This window comes from Lepisma saccharinum, chromosome 14, assembly GCF_977018435.1.
Source record: "Lepisma saccharinum chromosome 14, izLepSacc3.1, whole genome shotgun sequence".
NCBI classification, from domain to species: Eukaryota; Metazoa; Arthropoda; class Insecta; order Zygentoma; family Lepismatidae; genus Lepisma; species Lepisma saccharinum.
This window is the reverse complement of record NC_139242.1, coordinates 42,599,978-42,620,396: the sequence shown is the minus strand read 5'-3', so window position 1 is coordinate 42,620,396 and position 20,419 is coordinate 42,599,978. Positions and strand designations below refer to the sequence as shown.

General features: G+C 36.8%; 1 protein-coding gene across 1 annotated transcript; it reads left to right on the top strand.

Annotated features, from left to right (window-relative positions):
- The first annotated feature begins 310 nt into the window (after positions 1-310).
- Positions 311-13,554, top strand: LOC145998495 (uncharacterized). Its single transcript, XM_083134915.1, has 8 exons — positions 311-405; positions 3,320-3,473; positions 7,559-7,617; positions 8,269-8,304; positions 9,837-9,951; positions 12,316-12,377; positions 13,003-13,126; positions 13,453-13,554. The coding sequence occupies exons 1-7, from the start codon at positions 346-348 to the stop codon at positions 13,117-13,119; spliced, it is 603 nt and encodes a 200-aa protein (XP_082991041.1). The 5' UTR covers positions 311-345; the 3' UTR covers positions 13,120-13,126; positions 13,453-13,554.
- The last annotated feature ends 6,865 nt before the right edge of the window (positions 13,555-20,419 follow it).

Genomic DNA, 20,419 nt, shown 5'->3' with positions numbered 1-20,419 from the left:
CGAGACAGACATTTCGTCTCGAATTTCAAAGGATCTGTCCCGTGAGCAACACTAATACCAAGTGTGAAGGCCGCACCCTTTGCCACATTTTCGAGTGGCAGGTGCATCCCTCTTTTACGTCAGTCAGCGTATGTTTGTGGAAACACGCGCTAGACAGCTATTGCGAAGACAACAATTATGTGTGAAGTGAAGTAGTAGAATGTCCGCACTCTGAAAGTTCCAAATAACATGCCTGCCAACACATTTCCTCGAAATAACCTTGCATGAAACGTATATAATGTTGGATTTGATGTGGTTCAGGTACAGATCGACGCAAGCTAACAACGTGAATACGACACCAGCAACATGAAGCAACTTCTTCTGAAAAGTATTCTTGTTATTCTCATACTAGCCGTTGCTGAAGCTGTAAGTTACATACTTAATTAGTACTGTTTCGATAGATTGTAATTCGCCACCTCACTTTCAGCAAAGTATTTGGAATGTAATATTTGTGTATTCCAGTGGCGTATTCTAAATGTTACCGTGTTTACCGCCGGTAAACCAACTATTCTCACTTTTTTATACTTATATTTATACGTATTTAGCTTTAATATATGAAAATTGCTTATACAAGCTTTTAAACCAGAATTTAAGTAAGCTATTTACTAAGCTACTGGGCTTAACGCTTTTGATGACCGGGTTTTCTTCCCGTTTGTATGCGGGGAGGACGAGAGGGAGCTGAAGCAAGTGGCTATTTAGAAACATGGGGACTGAGTGTGGTCTGTTCACCGCTGGAAACAGCGTTGCCGGGAGAAAACTGCTTGTTCCTTTCTGTTTCTGTGCCGCGTTTGCCACACGAAGGGAAATTCAGATCCATTTTTCGGTGTAAAGAGAAATTTTACGAAAAATATCGCAATTTTGAAGTTGTCGGACTCCTATTTTTGTTTTATTTCTATTATATCTAATTTACATGTATACAAAACATAAGAATTGTTGCGATAAACCAGGTCAAATTCTTAGGATAAGCCACTGGTGTATGCAGGAAGATTGGGGACGAGCCAAGTTTAGTTTATTTGCGTCCAAGGACCAACGTGTTTACAAATAATAGTACATTATATGATTCCACTATGCTCGCTTCGCTTCGCACGCACGAGATGATTAGGCCTCCCCGATGGCGCAGTGGTTGCGTCGTCGCCTTGTAATCAAGGGGTCCCGGGTTCGATACCCGGTGGAGGTACAAGTGGTTCGGATCCCACTTTAAACTGTAGGTCCAGTCCCGATTAGCCTTACTGTGCATAAAGTGGACTTAAAACACCAAATCAACCAACCAACCACGAGATGATTAGGATTGCCGATTATTGTTCATTGATTGATTGATTTTGTTTATTTTACTTCGCTTTTCTGTCACTTATGGCTAATCGCGAAGATGAGGATGGATACGGTGAAATTGATTAAGGGAAAGAACACTCTTCTCAAGCCGTAGTGCAAACCACTCTGCCACGAAGGCCGGCTCCGATTATAGTCGCTTTAGAAAATACTACTCCTACTACTTGTTTTGATATATTACTTTATGTTTTCCTACATGTGTCAACTACTCAAAAAAAAAAAAAATAAGAAAAACTGTAATGCACCAAATAGGTCTAAACCGCGATGGACCCCTTTGATTAGTGCCGTGCCTGAAGGGGGGATTGGAAAAGGGTAAACAAGAAAACCAGCAATATTACTTGGTCGAAAAATCGAAGAGTAGATCCGATGAAAAAGAACAACATGGAAGTTTTCGTGAAACAAACTTTGTCATCCATATATTTTTTATTCCCGTAAGGGGCGTATATTCAACAGAGGCTTAACCTGACGTGTAACCTGTGACCCTGAAAGATGATATAATCCTCTCAGAAACTTTCTTTCAGCCATCGGCACAGAAATACGTATAACTCACTCACTCACTACACCACACACACGACCTGCATTTGAAAAAATCTGCGAATCAGGGAAACAAATCTCTTAGAAAATTGGCCGAGGCAATATCGATTTCCAACTAGAGAGACCGATACACAGGCCCATAGCCAGGTTGAGGGGTCAGCCCGACTGGAACTTGTCCCCCCCCCCCACCGTAATGCTGACAGACCCTCCTGGTACTACCGTCAACCCCTTGACATTAGGTAAAACTATTTTGTGTAATTTTTTGCAGTGAAGAGTGAAAATGTAGACAGCAGATATTATTTTGTTCACATCTTTGCTGAAGGATAAATTTACAGAAAATGAATAAGTAGCTGTTACATTCAATCATCTTATTTATAAGAAGTCTAAGTAGCGGCAAGTATTTAGAAGATTCTCTTCTCTAGACTTTAGAAAGTTCCTTCATAGGAGAGTTTCTTTATCTGTAACTTCACTGCCCGTTCTGACAACCTGTTTAGACAAAAATCTGTGAATTTGACGTCATCATCCAAATTCCTTCTACATCTGCATCAAAGAGGAGTTTTATTGTTTCAGCCAGGAGTGAAATGTGCTGTAGTCACTATGATAGAATATTAGGCAATATTTTCTTGTATGATATAAATATCTGTATCATCAAAAGTAGTATGCAGTGTGTAGTAAAGGATGATATCAGTAGCAGTCAATTAACACTTCGAGAGATGTTTTAAAAGATGTAGAAAAAGTAGCATTTGTATGATATTTCTAAATTTTATATAACTCAAAGACCCCCCTCCTCACACATACACACACACAATTTACCTTAAATTAATACTGTTCAACTTTTGAAAAATGGACTTGCTTTTCAATGCCCCCCTTGGAGATCAATTCTAGCTACGGGCCTGCTGATACATCCTGGCCATTGCCATTTTTCTTATTTTCAGCTGCAGTCAGAAACCATCCACAGTCAGTCATCTCTCCCCAACTCCTTTTAAAATGCATATTTTCCAATTGATTTTTCATTTGTATTCTAGTCTCTGAGCCTCAAGCTTTGCACATAGAATAGACCACACATGCTTTGATATATATATATATATATACACATACATACATACATACATACATACATACATACATACATACATATACACACGCACTTAAACTTGCCATGGAATAAAGGCAAAATAAATAAAATATAAAAATAATTTGTAATAAGATGGTTGGTCTGAAACTTTCTAATTGTCTTTGTGTCTGTATGACTGTGAGTGTGAGAGGGGGGAGATATATAGCCCAAATGTTCAAAATTATATGTTCTATCGATTTCTCACATTATACCCCATTTTGCATGCTAAAATATAAAATTCTGGATTCACCTGTGATTGTACACTACTGTAAATTCAAAAATAACTATTTTTTCCCCTCATTTCAGATTCCAAAGAGACAAAAGCCTTCACCAGAAAATGGCAAACAGCATTTGAATGGAACAAGAGAGACGAAACCTGAAGATAAGAATGCAAAAAAATTCTGGAGCAAAGTGTTTGATGCTTCTAAAGAATGTAACAAGACACATCATATTTCCAAAGGTTAGTACAGAATAAAGATTACATTAGATTGGTGTTTCTGGTAAAGTACTTACTAGTGGTGAAGCATGGTCTTAAAAAGAAGTTAAGCCATATTTTAATACTTATATTGTATAAACCGTGGTGCAACAGCCCATGAGGGCCAAGGCCTACCTACCGACTGCTGGTCTCACTACCACCTGCCGAGGTGGGAGATCATCTGACCAGTTACAGGGTGACGTGTGGTCAGCATGCAAACCCCCAGTCATTGTTGTAGGTTTTCATTTTTCAGGTTACATGCGACTTACTCACTTTATGTACTATAAATAAAATAAAATATAACTTATTTTTACTTACGTTCAGTGAGTATGTGTTGAGTAATTGACAACGTTTCAAGGACCACTGGCCTGTTCTTCAGGTCGGTTAATCAGCTTCATGGTTGCCCACAAAGCTTTGTCGATGGCAAGGATTGTGTATCCAATCCATGTAAACCTAATCCTTGCCATCAACAAAGGTTCGTGGGCAACTGTGAAACCGATTAACCAACCTGAAGAAGAGGACAGTGGTCCTTGAAATGTTGTCAATTACTCAACACATACTTACTGAACGTAAGTAAAAATATGTTATATTTTATTTTATTTTTGTAGGTTTCCATTACTAGGTTACACTACTCATTCATAGCTCCCCACTTTCATCATGATGGTGGGTGGCCACCGGTCCCATACACAGGCCGAAATCTCAGCAGAAAAGTTGTTACACTTCACCCAGGAGACTTACACCTGCACGTGTCCCGTAGCCGGAGCCCAAAGCATGACATCTTACATCACATGGTCATGGTGCAGGATGCAGAACTTATATTAGTGTGTAAATTATACTATTATACAATTAAAAATATCCATGTTTGCTTTGGTAAATTCACAACCCAACAAGCAAGAGAGAAAACTCACTTCACCAATGTGTTCTTCCCACATCTAATTTGGAAGATCATTCTGAAAAGCTATGAAATTAACATAAAAGTGATATCAACTTCGTTGCACAAACTATTCTTCACAGGAGAGTAAAAGAACTGACTTTAAGCTTAAACTCAAATTTAGAAATTAAGCTTCGGAATCATAGGTCAGAGACAGGAAGAATCAGGAAGAAAATGCACCTGTTCATTTCATAATAATGTATGATATCAATACAAATAGTATTTCGAGTTTGATGGCATTTTAGACTTAACATTTGTGGTATTTGCAGATCTCAGAAGAGAGTTTCAATACCTTTTTTTACCTCCAAGCTTTATCCAAACACCACAAGTTTACTAAATTTATTTGTATGGCAAATCACAATAAACCTCGTCTAGCCGGAGCCCAAAGCATGACATCTTATAATAATAATAATAATAATAATAATAATAAATAATAATAATAAATTCCGTAGACCCATATCCATGGGTGTGGAAAACGTCATACAATACTAAATATTACAAATGGAGTAAGATTACAATAAAAAGAACAAAATGCAAACACAAAAATACAAATAAATCATATGGGTTAAACATAAACAGTTATAAGTGTTACATACTAAACTTGTAAAAGAGAAAATCCAAATATAGGAGACATACAATATCAAAAGAATTTAAATGCTTCAATTTACTAATCCAGTTTAACTATTGAAATTCATTGAGATTATATAGAGGTATATCTGTTAAATACTGTTTAATTGATTTCAGTTTCTTGTGAGTTTCTGTAATTTGTTTGATGTGTGTGGGAAGTTTGTTATGGTATTTTATTCCTGCAACATGAGGTGATTTGTCTGAGAGAACAAGTCTGTGTGCTTGCATGTGGAAGTTCTCTTTTTGATGTGTGTTGTGCTGATGGACGGTCGAATTCTTATCTAATTTACAGTGTTTTAGTACATATTCAATTACTTTGAAAATATATAGGGAATATATGGTCATAATTTTATTTTCTCTAAATAATTCTCTACATGAGTTTCTAATTGGTATTTTGAACATATACCGTATTGCTCTTTTCTGAAGAGTAAGCAATCTTTGAGTGTATTCCTGCGCAGCTCCTCCCCATGCTATTATGCAATATTATAGGTATGGATATACAAGTCCATAGTATAGATTTGTGTTTATTTCAGACACATGATATTGTGTTAGGAGTTTTAGGAGATATAAGTTTTTCCCTACTTTCTTGCATATATGGTCAATATGAGGATGCAGAACTTATATTAGCGTGTGCAAATTATATTACCCAAATGCTCCAGTTTTCATAGGAAAGAAAGGACATTTCAAATAATAATAATAATAATAATAATGCATATTCCCCAAACTTCTCTCTCAATGGTCGTGCCCCATATTTCAAAATTCTTGGCCACAACATTCATAAGAAGAGAGTTTCAATACTTCCTTTGTCTCCAAGCTTTATCCAAACACCACCAGTTTATTAAATTTCTTTGTACGGCAAATCACAATAAACATTGTGGAAATAATTTGGTAATTGTCAGCACTGGCATTGTCATTTGAGATGAATGAGGCAGACAACAAACAGCTGTTCTGCAAATTCCAGCGTTCCCTGGTGTCAGAGACACTAGCTTTGTTTTAACCCCTTAACATCAACAATATTGACTCATTTTACAAATCGTGAAACTTATAGTAATTGCTTTACAGTTTGCCTATGTGGAATTTAGAACAGTTACTTCAATAATTCTGTGTTTATAATAAAGCAAACATTCACATTCAAGATTGTTATTGCTTTCTGCTAGCAGAATCTCTGTCTGGCAGGCTCTGCTTCTCTTGTAGAGTTGAGGAAATATCTCCACCAAGATTTCATTATTCTGCATGTGATTGTTCGAATGCATTTCTTCTCCTTATAGTGCCAAAAGCAGAGCGTGTGGTGCTTTCCACCAAACTGCTTAGGCTGAGGAAATTCACAGCAATAAAAGTTCATGAAATTAAGTGCGAAGAAAATAAATAAAGCAAAAAGTATAAAATAAATTAAATATTATTTTAATTGTGCAAGCAGTGCTGACATTGCTTATATTATATCTTCCTAACTGGTATTTACATAGAGTGACCCAAGTAAACCCCACGATTGGAATATGAATAGAACTTGAATCATCACAGTTTATACCTTACAAAGCATTCCCTCACCTATTAATGTCTGTCCCACATCAAGGAAAGTTCCTCCCCATCTAACAATTCCTATTTCAAGCACATCAATTCACTACACAGAATATTTGAAATAAGCAAGCACAATGAAGAAACTCTACAATGAACTGCAACACGCAGGATTTATACAGAAGCCTAAATTCAGAACATTAAGAATGGACCAGACACCAGTCTCCTCCTGATTTCACCAGTCCACACATATTTGAATCTGCAATCCAAATGCAATACAGGGCTCGAACTAATCTAGTTATTTCTTGAAGAGGGGTGCCAGATTAGTGAGTGCACAGGATAACTGAGAGTGCCTAAAGGAATAGTTAATTCTTCATTACATTTAGTGTTACAAGTACTGTATTTAAAAAAAAATGTAAGTGCATGAAAATGGAAAGAAGATGATCAGTACGAAACATATGCAGTGTCCGAAGTAGAAATGAAACAGGTGGGGAAAGGATGCTCCTGCAAATTATATTGGCTGGTGGATGCTCTGTTTTCTTTTTGGGATTTGATTTTTATTATTTAGCATAACTTTTCTGTAACTTTTGGCTAATTGCAACGATGAGGATGACTGACGATATGATGAATTTGATGACTGGGATTCAAACCTGGAACACCTGGCATCATAGCACTCTGCGTCCACTACAGAGGTTAGCACGGATGTGAGGCCTGTAATGTAGTATGCCTATCATGTAGTCATTTATTATATACCTAATTTGATGCTGTGTTCTCTGTTTGAATAATACCAAGAGTAGAAGTATCCAGCCACCAGAAAGAAAAATACAGTGGAATACAAAGACTACACTAATTGTCTAGATCTATTGGTAATGGTCCTCAAAAATGGCACTGAAAATTGTCGAGATCATGTATAATAAAAATTATTTAAAACATCTTCCATGATAATGAAAAGTTTAGAGCACATTACATACAATTACACTCTCATTTCAATTTTTTTCAGCAACATCAAAGAACTTCTGGCAAAATGGAACAGTTAATGAAAATAATGAAAACGAAAGAGTAAGTATGGAGTTTGCATTTTTAAAAATTGTTGTTTTAAGTCCACTTTATGCACGGAAAGGCTAATCGAGACTAGACCTTCAGTTTAAAGTGGAATCCGAACCAGTGTGCCATGTGCCTCCACTGGATATAGAACCCAGGAAACCTTGATTAAAAGGCAACAACATTACTACTATGCCATCCGGGAGGGCCACTTTTATAAGAAATGACACAACCTTGTATGTTTGAATATAACATCACATCTAAAATCTGAAGTTTTATCAAATCAGCATTAATTAATGAAGATATTAATTACATTGGCCACATAAAAAAACCAAATAAACTTCAGTGTTGAAAACATTATACTCTGCCCAGGAGTATGTGGAGCAAGTAGTGCCACAAGAGAGCTCGACCAATGAGTGCATGAGAGGGAAAGGGATTGCATAAAGGAGACAACATGGCTGCAGTTACCAGCCAGTTGCAGCAGCATGCACTGTTTTGCTCCACCAAATCATTTTCCGCCCTTTTCTACCATTGTGTGTGGTGTTGTTCCAGAAATTCCAGGGATGTAGTAGAGGAAAAATATTATGTATGACTTGATTTGCATATTTGGAATTGTTTCTTTCTTCAATTTACTAACTTCCTTAATATATTTTATTTTTTCCTTTACAGTGTTTCGCAGAGTGTTTGGCTAAAAAGATGCAAATGGTGAGTAATTTTTCCCAATTATTAACGATTTCAGTTTTTAACAATTGTCCACGTTACTACAGTCAATTAATAAAAGAGAAATAAAATATTTATTTATTTTAAAATAGTAGGCTGAAAGGTTTTAACCACATTTCTGGTTACATAAACATCCATTATGAGACATATGTTCTTGAAATCAGATTAATGATTATATCTGTGTTGAATTTCCACTATGTTATCTGTTATTCAAAATTGTTAGAATGAATGATGATGAGGTATTCTTTAAAAGGAAAAATCCTCGTGCCATGAAGGCACATTTAGGGTATGTGGTGTTTTTTTTTTTATCTCTGCCATTTTTTGGAGGTGATGTGATCAGCTGCAGCCACCTTTACCCCTCACAGTTGCCCCCAGGTACCCATTGATTTGAGACTAGGTGAGCCCCAGAGCTGCTTTATACAGGGAAGGTTGGTAGAATTGTGATCTTAGATCTCCCACCCCAGGAATCGAATCGAACCCCAGTCTTCCACATGGCAGTCGGATACCCTACTGGCTAGACCACTGCAGACATATTTTATTATGGTTTATTTTACTTTGTTGGATAATCATAATGATGAGGATGAGTGATGATATGATGAAATTGACAGGCAATCCAGTGGCTCTAGGTTTGATGAAATTGATGAAGGGACACTCGCAAACAACACCCATGCACATGCTGGGATTCGAACCCAGGACACCAGGCACTGTAGCATGCTGTGCTAACTACTCTGACACGGAGGTTGGCGATGAGATAAATAGAATGAAGGACAAACACAATGGAACATCCATTCCCTGGCTGGAAATGTTCTTTGTGAGTGTCTTTATATCAACTTCAGCTTATCAACATTCATCATCATCTTCGAGATTAGCCAAAAGTAGCAGAAAAGTGAAGTAAAATAAAACAAATCAATGATGAATGCTACAGAAAAACAATTCAGTCGGAGTACCAAGAGACACGTGCAGCATGTCACATTGCTCTGGTGTGAAATATTACATTTGTTTCTTAAGGTTTGGTTCCAAGTGATAAATGTCGTTTGTCACTTCAGTCTGAAAAATCCCTTAGCCTTTAGGCCATTGGACAGTCTCAGCAGTGTTAGTCTCAATGCACAATTTGAAATTACGAACTACTCTAAATAAAATTTAATATAACAAATCAAACCTCATTTTGTTCAATAGAGATCAGGTTATAAAGTTGCACTCATAAAAGTCATGTATCTTAATAATTAGAGAAAAGAATATTTAAAAAATATTATAAAACTCATGATACAATGGAAACATGAATCTTTACGATACCTGAACTGCAATATCTTCATAAAGTCACATATTGAAAACATGATACTTCATTGCACACAAACCTATTATGTTGGCATAAAATGTATCAATTGGTATCCTTGGGTACTTCTAACTTAAAATATAGTTTCTATTGAACAATTCAAGCTTCTCAGTTTGTTATATTCATATGGACAATTTTCTGACTGCTGAATTTATTTAAATTCTGTTATTTTGTCATTTGTCAGATCAAGAATGGAGAACTTAGTAATGTAGGAATTAAGAAGATGCTTCAAGCAACAATAATGCAAGGAAAGAATGTATCAGAAGAACTGAACAAATTTAGCGTATGTTCATCTCAAGGTAAGCTGGCTTTAATCATTATGTAACATGCATACTATGTATATTCTTTAAACTATTAATACCATGCATGCATGAATGGAATTGTTACTATGTAGCAGTGACATGCGGTGATGTCGACACTTGGGGTAGCAATGAGTGGTGTGCCCAACGGGTCATAATCCTCCCCTTTTTTTTAGGGTCCAGTATTCCTAAAAGAAGAACGTCAAATACAGGAAGAATTGCAAAGTTAGGAATGACTACAAAAAATTCTACACATAACTTCCACCCACTTTCGAAAATTAAAAACAATTTGATTTGACTACTGAGCCAGACATGCCGGGTTTGAATTTCGGCTTGGCAATGGGTGATCTTTGTGTGTCCTTCATCAATTTTATCGCATCGTCTTCGCGATTAGCCAAATATGGCAGAAAGCGAAGTAAAATAAACCAAATCAAACAATCAATCAATGAATGATTTGATTTGATTCGCTTCTTTGATACATTTGGTTAATCACGAAGATGATACGACAAAATTAATGAAGGGACAAACACACACAACACCCATGTCCAGGTAGGGGTTCAAACCTGGAACTCCTGGTGTCGTAGCGCACTGTGGTAACCGCTCCCCCACGGTTGATTGATTTGATGGTTGATTTGACGTTTTAAGTTCATTTTATACACAGAAAGGCTAATCGGGACTAGACCTATAGTTTAATGTGGGCTCCGAACCACTATATACCTCCATTGGGTACAGATCCGGGACCACTTGCACTCCCCACGGAGGTCGGCTGACAACAAACATGAGAGGAAGGCGCTAACCATTCGGATACGTGGGCATCGGTAAAGCAAACTGCATTTTTCCTGAGTAGTAACTTTGAATTGAATTTTTGAAATACCATCTTTATATATGATTAACGTTTTTCCAAAAAAATCGCATTGCTTGAAATCCCTAATTTCCCCATCTCACGATCTTGTTACTGAAGGATCCGGGCTTGAGCCCTGCCTGTACATGAGTGTTTCCTTGCAAATATTTGTGAGCAAATATTTGTTATTTAATAATTATATAGCCTATTCCATATTTATAAAAAGCATAGCTAACATTTTTGTCTGCACATAAAACGTTCCAATTGCATAAATAATAAAAGTACATCCCATATTATACATACATATTGTACAACGTGTAAAATGTTGTGAAAATACAGAGAACATAAGTACTGCAGAAAATTTTCGCTTGAAATCTTTAGAGGATTTACAAAGTAATCAAATGGAAACCAATCCCCTATATGTCCTATAAGAGATAGACTGGGGGACCTGTAAGCACGGGCTTTCAACCATTGCAGCGGGGGCGAGGGGCAAGGGAGGTAGAAGCAGAAATCTTCCCTTTCCCTTCGGAAACCCGTTTCTACCTGGAACTGTGAGGAGGAGAAAGAGTGAGCTAGGCCGCTGAACGCACCGAGGGACGAGAAGGGTGTGAAAAAAGTGTTGCATATGAACTGTGGCTTCAACAAAATAATAAATATTGTGATTTGAATATAATTCGAGATGTGAGATTGATTGATCTATTTCTGCTAGACTAGCTACTCCTCAGTGCACGTCCCTACTATGTAGGTTCTTCTCAAACTTTCCATGAAATGCACGTTGCATAGTAAATATTGACTTGGTAATGTGAAATTTCAACATTCACAATAATTTCTCCACACAATTGTACCTGTGTGCACACATTAGTGTGAACTGCTGTGGAAGAAAGCATACACAACAAATTGTTTGAGTTTGTTTTCATTCTGGACCTGTTTCATCAAGTGCACACATGTAATACATCTTTGTAACCCTGAAAAACATTATGAAAACATGTTGTATGAACACATCCACACATTAAGTAAGGTCTTTCTACTCATGAGATCAATGCATTATACAAATTGTCGTATGAGAACCAGAGGAATGTAGCTCCAAAAATACAGTTTTCAGTTTTGTTTAAATGAACTCCCCTGAAGAGTTTATTTGGAGTCAGATTAACATATCTCCACTTCTAACACTTAGCAATACGGTGGAGTTTCGTATTTCCAATTTACTGACTGATTATCACATAACCAAATGTACTATGATATTCAAGAGGTTAACTTTATAACATTGAATGGCCAAATTACAAATAAAACTGTATACATTAGTGTGTATAATTTGAGATGTCAAATCCACATAAGATTGGATTTTCATGGAACCTTCCACACCTATTGTACCAGACAGTGTAGTGATACAAACCAGTGTTAACAGAAATTGATGATTTCCTGCACACACAAAATTCTGTTCTGTAAAATGTGTGTGTGCGTAAAATATAGAGAATTTTATCCGAAGATCAACTAATCCTTAAATAAAATTGTGATTTTTTCAGAGGGAACTGGAAAATGTGAAAAGACTTACAAGATTTCCAAGTGTATCCATCAAGTTATGACAGTAAGTATAATGTTGTAACTTGGATTCTATTTCTGGTATAATATCATAATTGTAAGATTTAAAAACTTGAATTGCAGGCCATACAGTACTATAACTTCATCCTATATATTGCTGTATATGTTGCTTATTACAATGGAAATGAGAAAACAAATTTACAGCTGTATATTGTAATGTAAATCAGTGATAAACCAGCATTTATTAGTATCCGGAAGATCATTAGCAATGTCAACACAAGATTTAAAAAAATTGAAATGCATTCTTTGTTAAAATTTTCTGTCCTTACTGATATTTGAAACTGGGGATGAAATTTGCTTTCTTTATAGACAAGTTTTAGCCTTCTAAAAGGTCTTCCCATATCAGATGTGGATTATATTAGATATAGTAGTCTGCATTAGATTGGCACCAAGAGTTGAAATGAGTTTGGACTTTCTTAATACAATTTCATAACTTCAAACAAGTATTGGAAACAAATCATTGTAAATCCCACATCTCATTGTAATATATAGTTACTACAACTGTAGTTCAAACATAACGTTAAGCTTTTATTACATTTTCAACCTTGGTTATAAATAGTAGATGCACTATGTACACCATGCTTTAATAATTTCATTCATTTCTGTTTCAGGAGATAAGCAAAAAATATATTCAGAAAAATCATGGTAACCACACACAACACTTTAATAAAAGAATTGGCAACCATACATGGTACCACACCACACCTGAACCAACTCCAATTCCATAATATCACGGTGAGTTGCATAAAGGCATAGTGTATTCAACAAATATCCTTGTGTACAGGAACTTAAGTTTAGTTGGCTTGAATTATGGGACATACTGAATAATATTAAAAATATCTTTCAATTCCTAGTAACAGATTCTTATTTTGAGTTAGAACTGACACTATTAAGAACACACTATACTTAAGAATTTACTATACTAAAAGAATTAAATGATCAATGAATTGAGCTTTAAAAAATAATAATAATTTATGTAATTTCTCTATTCAATGATACAGGAAGACAATTTTATTTGGAAACAATATATTTAATTACCTTTCTTTTCCTTTACCTTACAGGAATTGAACCACCATGTGAAGAAGATATTACAGGAATAGAGACATTGAAAAGTTCCTGTAACTAATGCACTGATGAACTTGTAATAAAGAGCAACTTGAAGCATGAATAGCTAATTACTTTATTTTAGAATTAAGATAATATTACAACCAAGTACTGATACCTAATTGTGTGGTTCATTCGAACATATCAAATGTTTAGTTCAGAAATTGAATAATACAGTGGATCCTCAATGCTACAGCATCCTACAATGCCAGGTGTCCTGGGTTTGAATCCTAACCTAGGCTTGGATGTACTTCGTGAGTGTTCATTCATCAATTTCATCATGTCATCACTCATCCTCATATTTGCGATTAGCTAAAAGTGGCAGAAAAGCAAAAAGCAAAGTGAAATAGACCAAATCAATCAATCATATTTTAACAACTGCATGACAAATGCTGTTATTAAGTATGATTATTTTTCTACAAGGCTTGCTTAAGATTTATCTTACTACAAAAACTAATCATAATTTTTTGTGAGCTTTGAGATCAACTGTGTTGGGATGATTGTTCGGACGAGAATTTAGCTTCATCTCTGTTCTATGAAAAAATTAAATTCATATCTATCTCAAGTTATTACTTCACGAGCTCTTTAAACTGCAATCTAAAAATATTAGAGATGGACAGATATGAAATTTTTTGCCAAATTTCAATATAAAGTTTACTGATAACCAATATTCTACCACTGCGATATAAAACTGCAAATATTTAATTAAGAATGGTTCATTAATATCCTTAATTAACTAAATTAAAATGTGACAGATTTTGTAATGGGCTTTGTGTTAGGAAAAAGAAACTGAGTATTTAAATATTTACAAAACCAGAGAGTACATGAATTATACTTTTATTCGATACAAAGGTTTTGTTGTAGTTGTTTAAGTCTACTTTATGCACAGGTAGGCTATTTGGAACTGGACCTACAGTTTAAAGTAGGATCAGAACCACTGTGCAATGTGCCTCTGCTGGGTATCGATCCCGTGACCCCGTCATTAGCATTAAAAAGGTAACAAAATTGCAGAATTTTTTAGTTAAAAGCTATTATAGGAATGTCAGATCAGCAATATTATCATCAAATTTACAAGTAAACAGACCTCAAAATATGCCTATATCAGCCAATAACAATAGAGTATGGATTGATACCTGATGAAGACAAATAATGGTTTGGATCCCATTACAAACTTTAGGTCCAATCCTGATTAGCGTATCTGTGTACAAAGTGCACTTAAGACAAAAACTCAAACAAACAAACCAACTGTCACATCCTTCAAATTATATATTAGGGACGGAACATATTAATTGATACTGCATCAGTTTGGGCTGATATAACTATATTGGTAACATTACATTGGTCACCTGAAAAACATCTGCAAAGAATTCGTATTGGTCTCTATTATGTAGTTAAGACATACAATATAATCTAGAAGAGGGTACTTGAAAATAAATATACCATATTTACGCGTGTATAATGCACGTGCATGTATAATGTGCACCCTGGGTTTTGATGGGGAAAAGTGATAAACAATTATAGCTAGTATATAATGTGCAGTATAATCTAGTTTCAAGAAATGGCTTTCTTAGTTGTAGGTCGTAAAGTTATTGTTATGCTGATCAAGAGTGAATGACATCATACCTATTCAATGAATCACTTGTTATTATGTGCACCAAGAGGAGAATAATATCACTTGTGTATGCCATGAGTCACCTACCCACTCTAGCTCCCTACTCTCCCTCCATTGTGTTTAGCATCCCAAAGCTTTTACTCTTTAACCACCTTATTTATTCTGTAATATTAGAAAGCGAGTTCAAAATTATGTTATGGATTTGCAGTGCTCAGGAAGTTATTTTCTATTATTTCTTACCCAACAAATATTGCTGATCCGCATCCCATGTGCATTCTCAAATTCTGCCAGAATAGCACTGCTTTTCTTGGTGTCATAGAACATTACATTACAAAGTAAAAAAAAAACTTGGGAAATGGCCTTCAAATTTTTATACGTGGTTCTGATCATTCATTCTTTACTTCTTCTGAGAAAACTTCAAAATATATACTTTTTCCGTGACTAACGTAACATTTATACGAAGCACATTCAGGACCCTCAAACTAGCAGTTAGCAACAAAAGATTTCTTTCATTAAGGCATTAACACACTATATATATATACATACATATATATATACAGGGTGTTTCAGAGCGACCCAGACACTACCTTTTTCTCGAGAACGGGAGACGTATCAAGTTGAAACAAAAAAAATGCACCACTAAGTTGGGCCCAAAGAATCTGTAGAAAGTATTTGCAACAGCCCGAAAGCCACTCTTTGTGGTTTTAGTGGGGGGCACATGCCCCGTTCGTGTGATTTTTAAATGGGAATGGTATGTTTGTAATACAGATTCGGAAAGGCGGGGAAGAAATACGATTGCCATATGAAACATTTGTCTGTACCACCTACCGTTTTCCGTGTAGAAAATGGTTTTGCAAAAAGAGGAAGGTGAGCCAAATCGAGTATACCGAGCTTAACAATTAAGATAAGTGGAGCACCATAACAGTTTTGGAAAGTGCCGGACACAAGCTTTCCAACGATATGCCACATGATGACTGCGGGACTAAAAAGGATGAAACCACGTGACCCAAACAAGGGGGTATAAAGTTAGGGAATAACTCGAAAATTTCAAATGGCAAGGGGGGGGGGTCGAGTAATACCTCGTTTGAAAGGTCACAGAAAACGTGAAAAGGATGCGAACATGATTTTGTAATCCACTGACCAGTTTCAAAATGGCGACCAAAACAATTCCGACCCCTGAAGTTGGTGTTCCAAAGTGAGGAATTACGTACGTAAATAGCAAAACACAAACACTGGACATAGTACATTAGATCCTGAAGAAACAATTATGGTAATGGGTCTGCTCTCGAAACACCATACTATTGTATGCTTTGTTTGAGCTGCAACTTTGACCGCCCTTCACACTTTCTCCAGGCTTAGGATTGGCAACGAGTGGTTTTCTGTCACGCACAATAAGGAATTCGTTGGCATGTTTAACGGCTGCTTCGCCAACGAAAAAGGTTCTTTTCTCACAATTGATTGCCAAACCATTGTTTGACAAAAGAAATAGGCTTAACTGAAATGATGATAAGAAAAACGAAAGACCAATCAGAAACCAATGAACAACGGAAACGAGAAGAATAGGTAAAGCACCCAGTGTGATGCACATTTACCAACTTACAGTAGATGTTCAAAATGTCTTCCCTCGGTCTCAATGCATTTCTGCACACGAACACTGAAATCATTCTGTGCTGCAATAACTTCTGCCTCAATAATCTGACTGCATGCAGCAACTATGCGCTCGATCATGTCGTCCCTCGTTGTAGGGCGATTTTGGTAAACGATTTTTCAGTCGTCCCCAGAGGTAATAATCTAAACATGTTAAGTCAGGTGACCTAGGAGGTCGTGGCACAGGCCCACCTCTACCTACCCAGCGACCACGAAACATTGCATTCACCTGATTCCTCGCTGTCAGCTCAAAATGTGCTGGGCATCCATCTTGTTGTAGCCACATGTGTGTTCTGATGTGTAAGGGGACGTCTTCGAGAAGACTGGGCAATTGTACTTGAAGAAATGTGCGGTACACAACACCCGTAAGCATCGCGTGAAAAAAATGAGGTTCAATTATTCGTCCGCCGATGATTCCACACCACACATTCACAGACCATCTACGTTGATGATCAACCTCTTGCATCCACCGTGGGTTTTTGGCGGCCCAGTAATGCATGTTGTGCCGATTTACCTGACCATCACTTTTAAATGTAGCCTCGTCAGACCAGAACATTTCGTTAAAGAATCGAACATTTGCATTCACTTGAGCTTGAGACCACATGCAAAAGTCTAGACTGCTTTGAAAATCAGTTCCGTGTAGCTCTTGATGCAAGGACACGTGGTACGGATGAAATCTGTGATCTTTTAAAATCATTCTCACTGTACTTGCGCTGACACCAGAATCACAAGCAACTTGCCTGATACTCACTTGAGGATTGAGATCAGCGTTGCCATGTCATATTTTCAAAAATCGGGAGATCGTCCCCTGAAAAATCAGGAGATCTGCTTAAAAAATCAGAAGAACTAATAATATCGGATTATCAACGTTCTGGGGGTGGGGGTTGAGTGGGACAAGCCTTCCACTATCATTATTGAACGTTAATTATTAATTTTAGATGTCAAAAAATAATACTGTTATGTTAATACAAATTATATTATGAATTTGCACTTCAAGTGGTACGATAACCCCAGTAGAATGACAGCACTTCATTCCTACGCGTCAGCAAAAATTCGATGCGACTGGTGTTATGTTACATCCTGTCGTAGCGGGGTACGAGCGGTTTTATTGTTGAGTCAGCAGAACGTGTTTGATCACGTTGAAGACGTCGGAAGCGGGGGGAAGGGGAGCAATGGATTTGTGATGTTGTTTGTTGATGTATGCTAACCTAACACGTGCGTATGCTTATGTGTGTGTGTGTGTGTGTCTGTGGAGGAAATGCGCGCGCAACCATTGCGTATGATGCAAAGACATGAAGAAATGATTTAAAGATGGCGCCGAAGGTGCTGTACCCCGAAAGCTTAGCGGCTAAGGTTATTGCTCTGTAAAACAAGAGGCGTCGACGGTTCGATTGCTGTAGAGTCAATATTGATTGATTGATAGATTGAGTTAGTTTTTTTAAGTACACTTTATGCACGGTAAGACTAATCAGGATTGGACCTACAGTTGAAAAGTGGTGATTCGGAGCACTATGTGCCTCCACCGAGTATCAAACCTGGGACCATTTGATTACAAGGCGACGATGTCAATATTGAATGGTCTCGATTAGCCTGTGTGTACATAAAGCCAACAAAATGGCTGAGTTCGAAAATCGAGTTGGTTTAGTGGTTAATGTTGTTATCTGGCAATGATGAGGTCGCGGGTTCGATTGTCTAGGTAGTTAAATGAGGCCAATTGTTTTGTCCCGCCATTATAGGTCCCGATTAGTTCATCTGTGCATAAATAGTGTTTGAATAAAATCAATATGGCGGCCTTGGGTTAGTGGTTAATGTTGTCGCCCTGGTAATGAAGAGGTCGCGGGTTCGATATTCTACATAGTTAAATGAGGCCAATTGTTTTGTCCCGCCATTATAGGTCCCGATTAGTCCATCTGTGCATAAATAGTATTTGAATAAAATCAATATGGCGGCTGTGTTTTGTGTTCAGCGGCGGCGGCTGCGACGAGGCGCGGCGCGGGGCGGAGCGGCGCGGCGCGGGGTGTTTTTATTCCGCGAGATGTTTTAACCAAGTGGTTGAGGGTTCGATTCCCAATGTTGGTGAAAATTGGATATTCAATTGTATTTGTTTAAAAGTTCCGATTAGCTTTTGTGCACAAAGAGAAAATGAACTAATTGGAAATAGGATGTTTATGCTATAATGAAAAGGTCCCGGGTTCGATTCACAATGTCAAATTGGCTGATAATGATGTTGTTTTTAAAATAAAAAAAAGAAGTGTGTTGAGTTTTTATTAGTATTTATGCAGGAACAGATATTAAAAATCAAAACAAAATGGCTGTGACTGGTGTTTAGTATTCGAAACGTTCCAGGTTCGAGTCCAAATGTTGGCAAATTTTTAATTTAATAGTTATAATTTTTTTTAGTTTACAGAATTCTTTCCCATTTATTGCATTTTGGCGAACACGTCCTCCCCCTTGTGGCATTTGGACATGATGGAGAAATACATAGAAATTGTTGTCAAAGTGCCTAATAATGATTTTCTGTTTAAATAAAAAAGAAGTGTGTTATCAGTCCCGATTAGCACGAACAGATATTCAAAAACAAAACAAAATAGCTGATATTGTTGTTTAGTATTCAAAAGGTTTTGGGTTCCAATTCTGGCAAATTGCAGAATAACATTGATTTGTTTAAAAAGTGAGTTACTATTCCCGATTATCCTTGATACACAAATAGAAAATAGGTGATTTTGGAGTTTTGCAACCAAGGGGGGTCGAGGGGTCGATTTCACTAGGGGCTAATTTTGGCGTTTTTAACGCAGTCCCGATTAACCGTAATGCATAAAGCTGTTTCAACGAATATCGAACCTGGAATCTTTGGATTACAATGCAAAGACTTTACCACTAATGTATGCTATGTTTTAAAACCAAAAATAAATAATAGTATCGAATTTTTTAAAAGATGCGTTACCAGTCTCGATTACCCATTATGCACAAACAGATGTGTTTTGAAACCAAGGGGGTCGAGGGTTCGATTCCAACTGGGTATGTGTGTTGAGGAAACTAAAGGTCAACAGGCATGGAAAGTTTTTACTCGCCATCTCAAAATAAGTTTTTGGGCTTGGTACAGGTAGCTTTTTGTAGAAAGCCCCACAACGGCATCAAAGTGGCTACCATCTGTGGGGGCCTCTTTTTTTAAGTTGGAGAGGGGCACAAGGCCGCTTGTACCATACAACCTTGCACCGAAGAACCAACTTGTCAACTAGTCACTCACTCCAACATTAAAGTGCACAACATAATATCAGATTTGCACTGATAATAAGCAAAGAATTATAGCGGCTGCATAATTATATTTCAATGACAGCAAATGGTTTCAAATGAATGGTTTTCACTTTATTTTTTACTAAGTAACAGATTTGGTAATGAAAAGCTTTAACATTTGCATATAATATGAGATTTCTTTTGGTATCCAGTTTGTATGTTGACCAAATCACAGATATACTATTACTAAGGATAGCGTCTTGTGACAAAAAATGAACCTCGAAAGGTTCGGGGATCAGACCTGGAGCCTTTTAGATTAAAGATAATTATTCTATTGGGGGTTAGCGGTAGCTCGTAAGCTCTCGCTTGGCTGCATCTGCATACTGCAGGAGGTACCTGAATGCACTTAAATTTACATAACACTTTATAGA

Coding starts and splice junctions, on each gene's coding strand:
- LOC145998495 (XM_083134915.1), top strand. CDS start 346: ATGAAGCAACTTCTTCTGAAAAGTATTCTTGTTATTCTCATACTAGCC. Junction 9,952..12,315: donor TAGCGTATGTTCATCTCAAG/GTAAGCTGGCTT, acceptor TGATTTTTTCAG/AGGGAACTGGAAAATGTGAA. Junction 12,378..13,002: donor GTATCCATCAAGTTATGACA/GTAAGTATAATG, acceptor TTTCTGTTTCAG/GAGATAAGCAAAAAATATAT.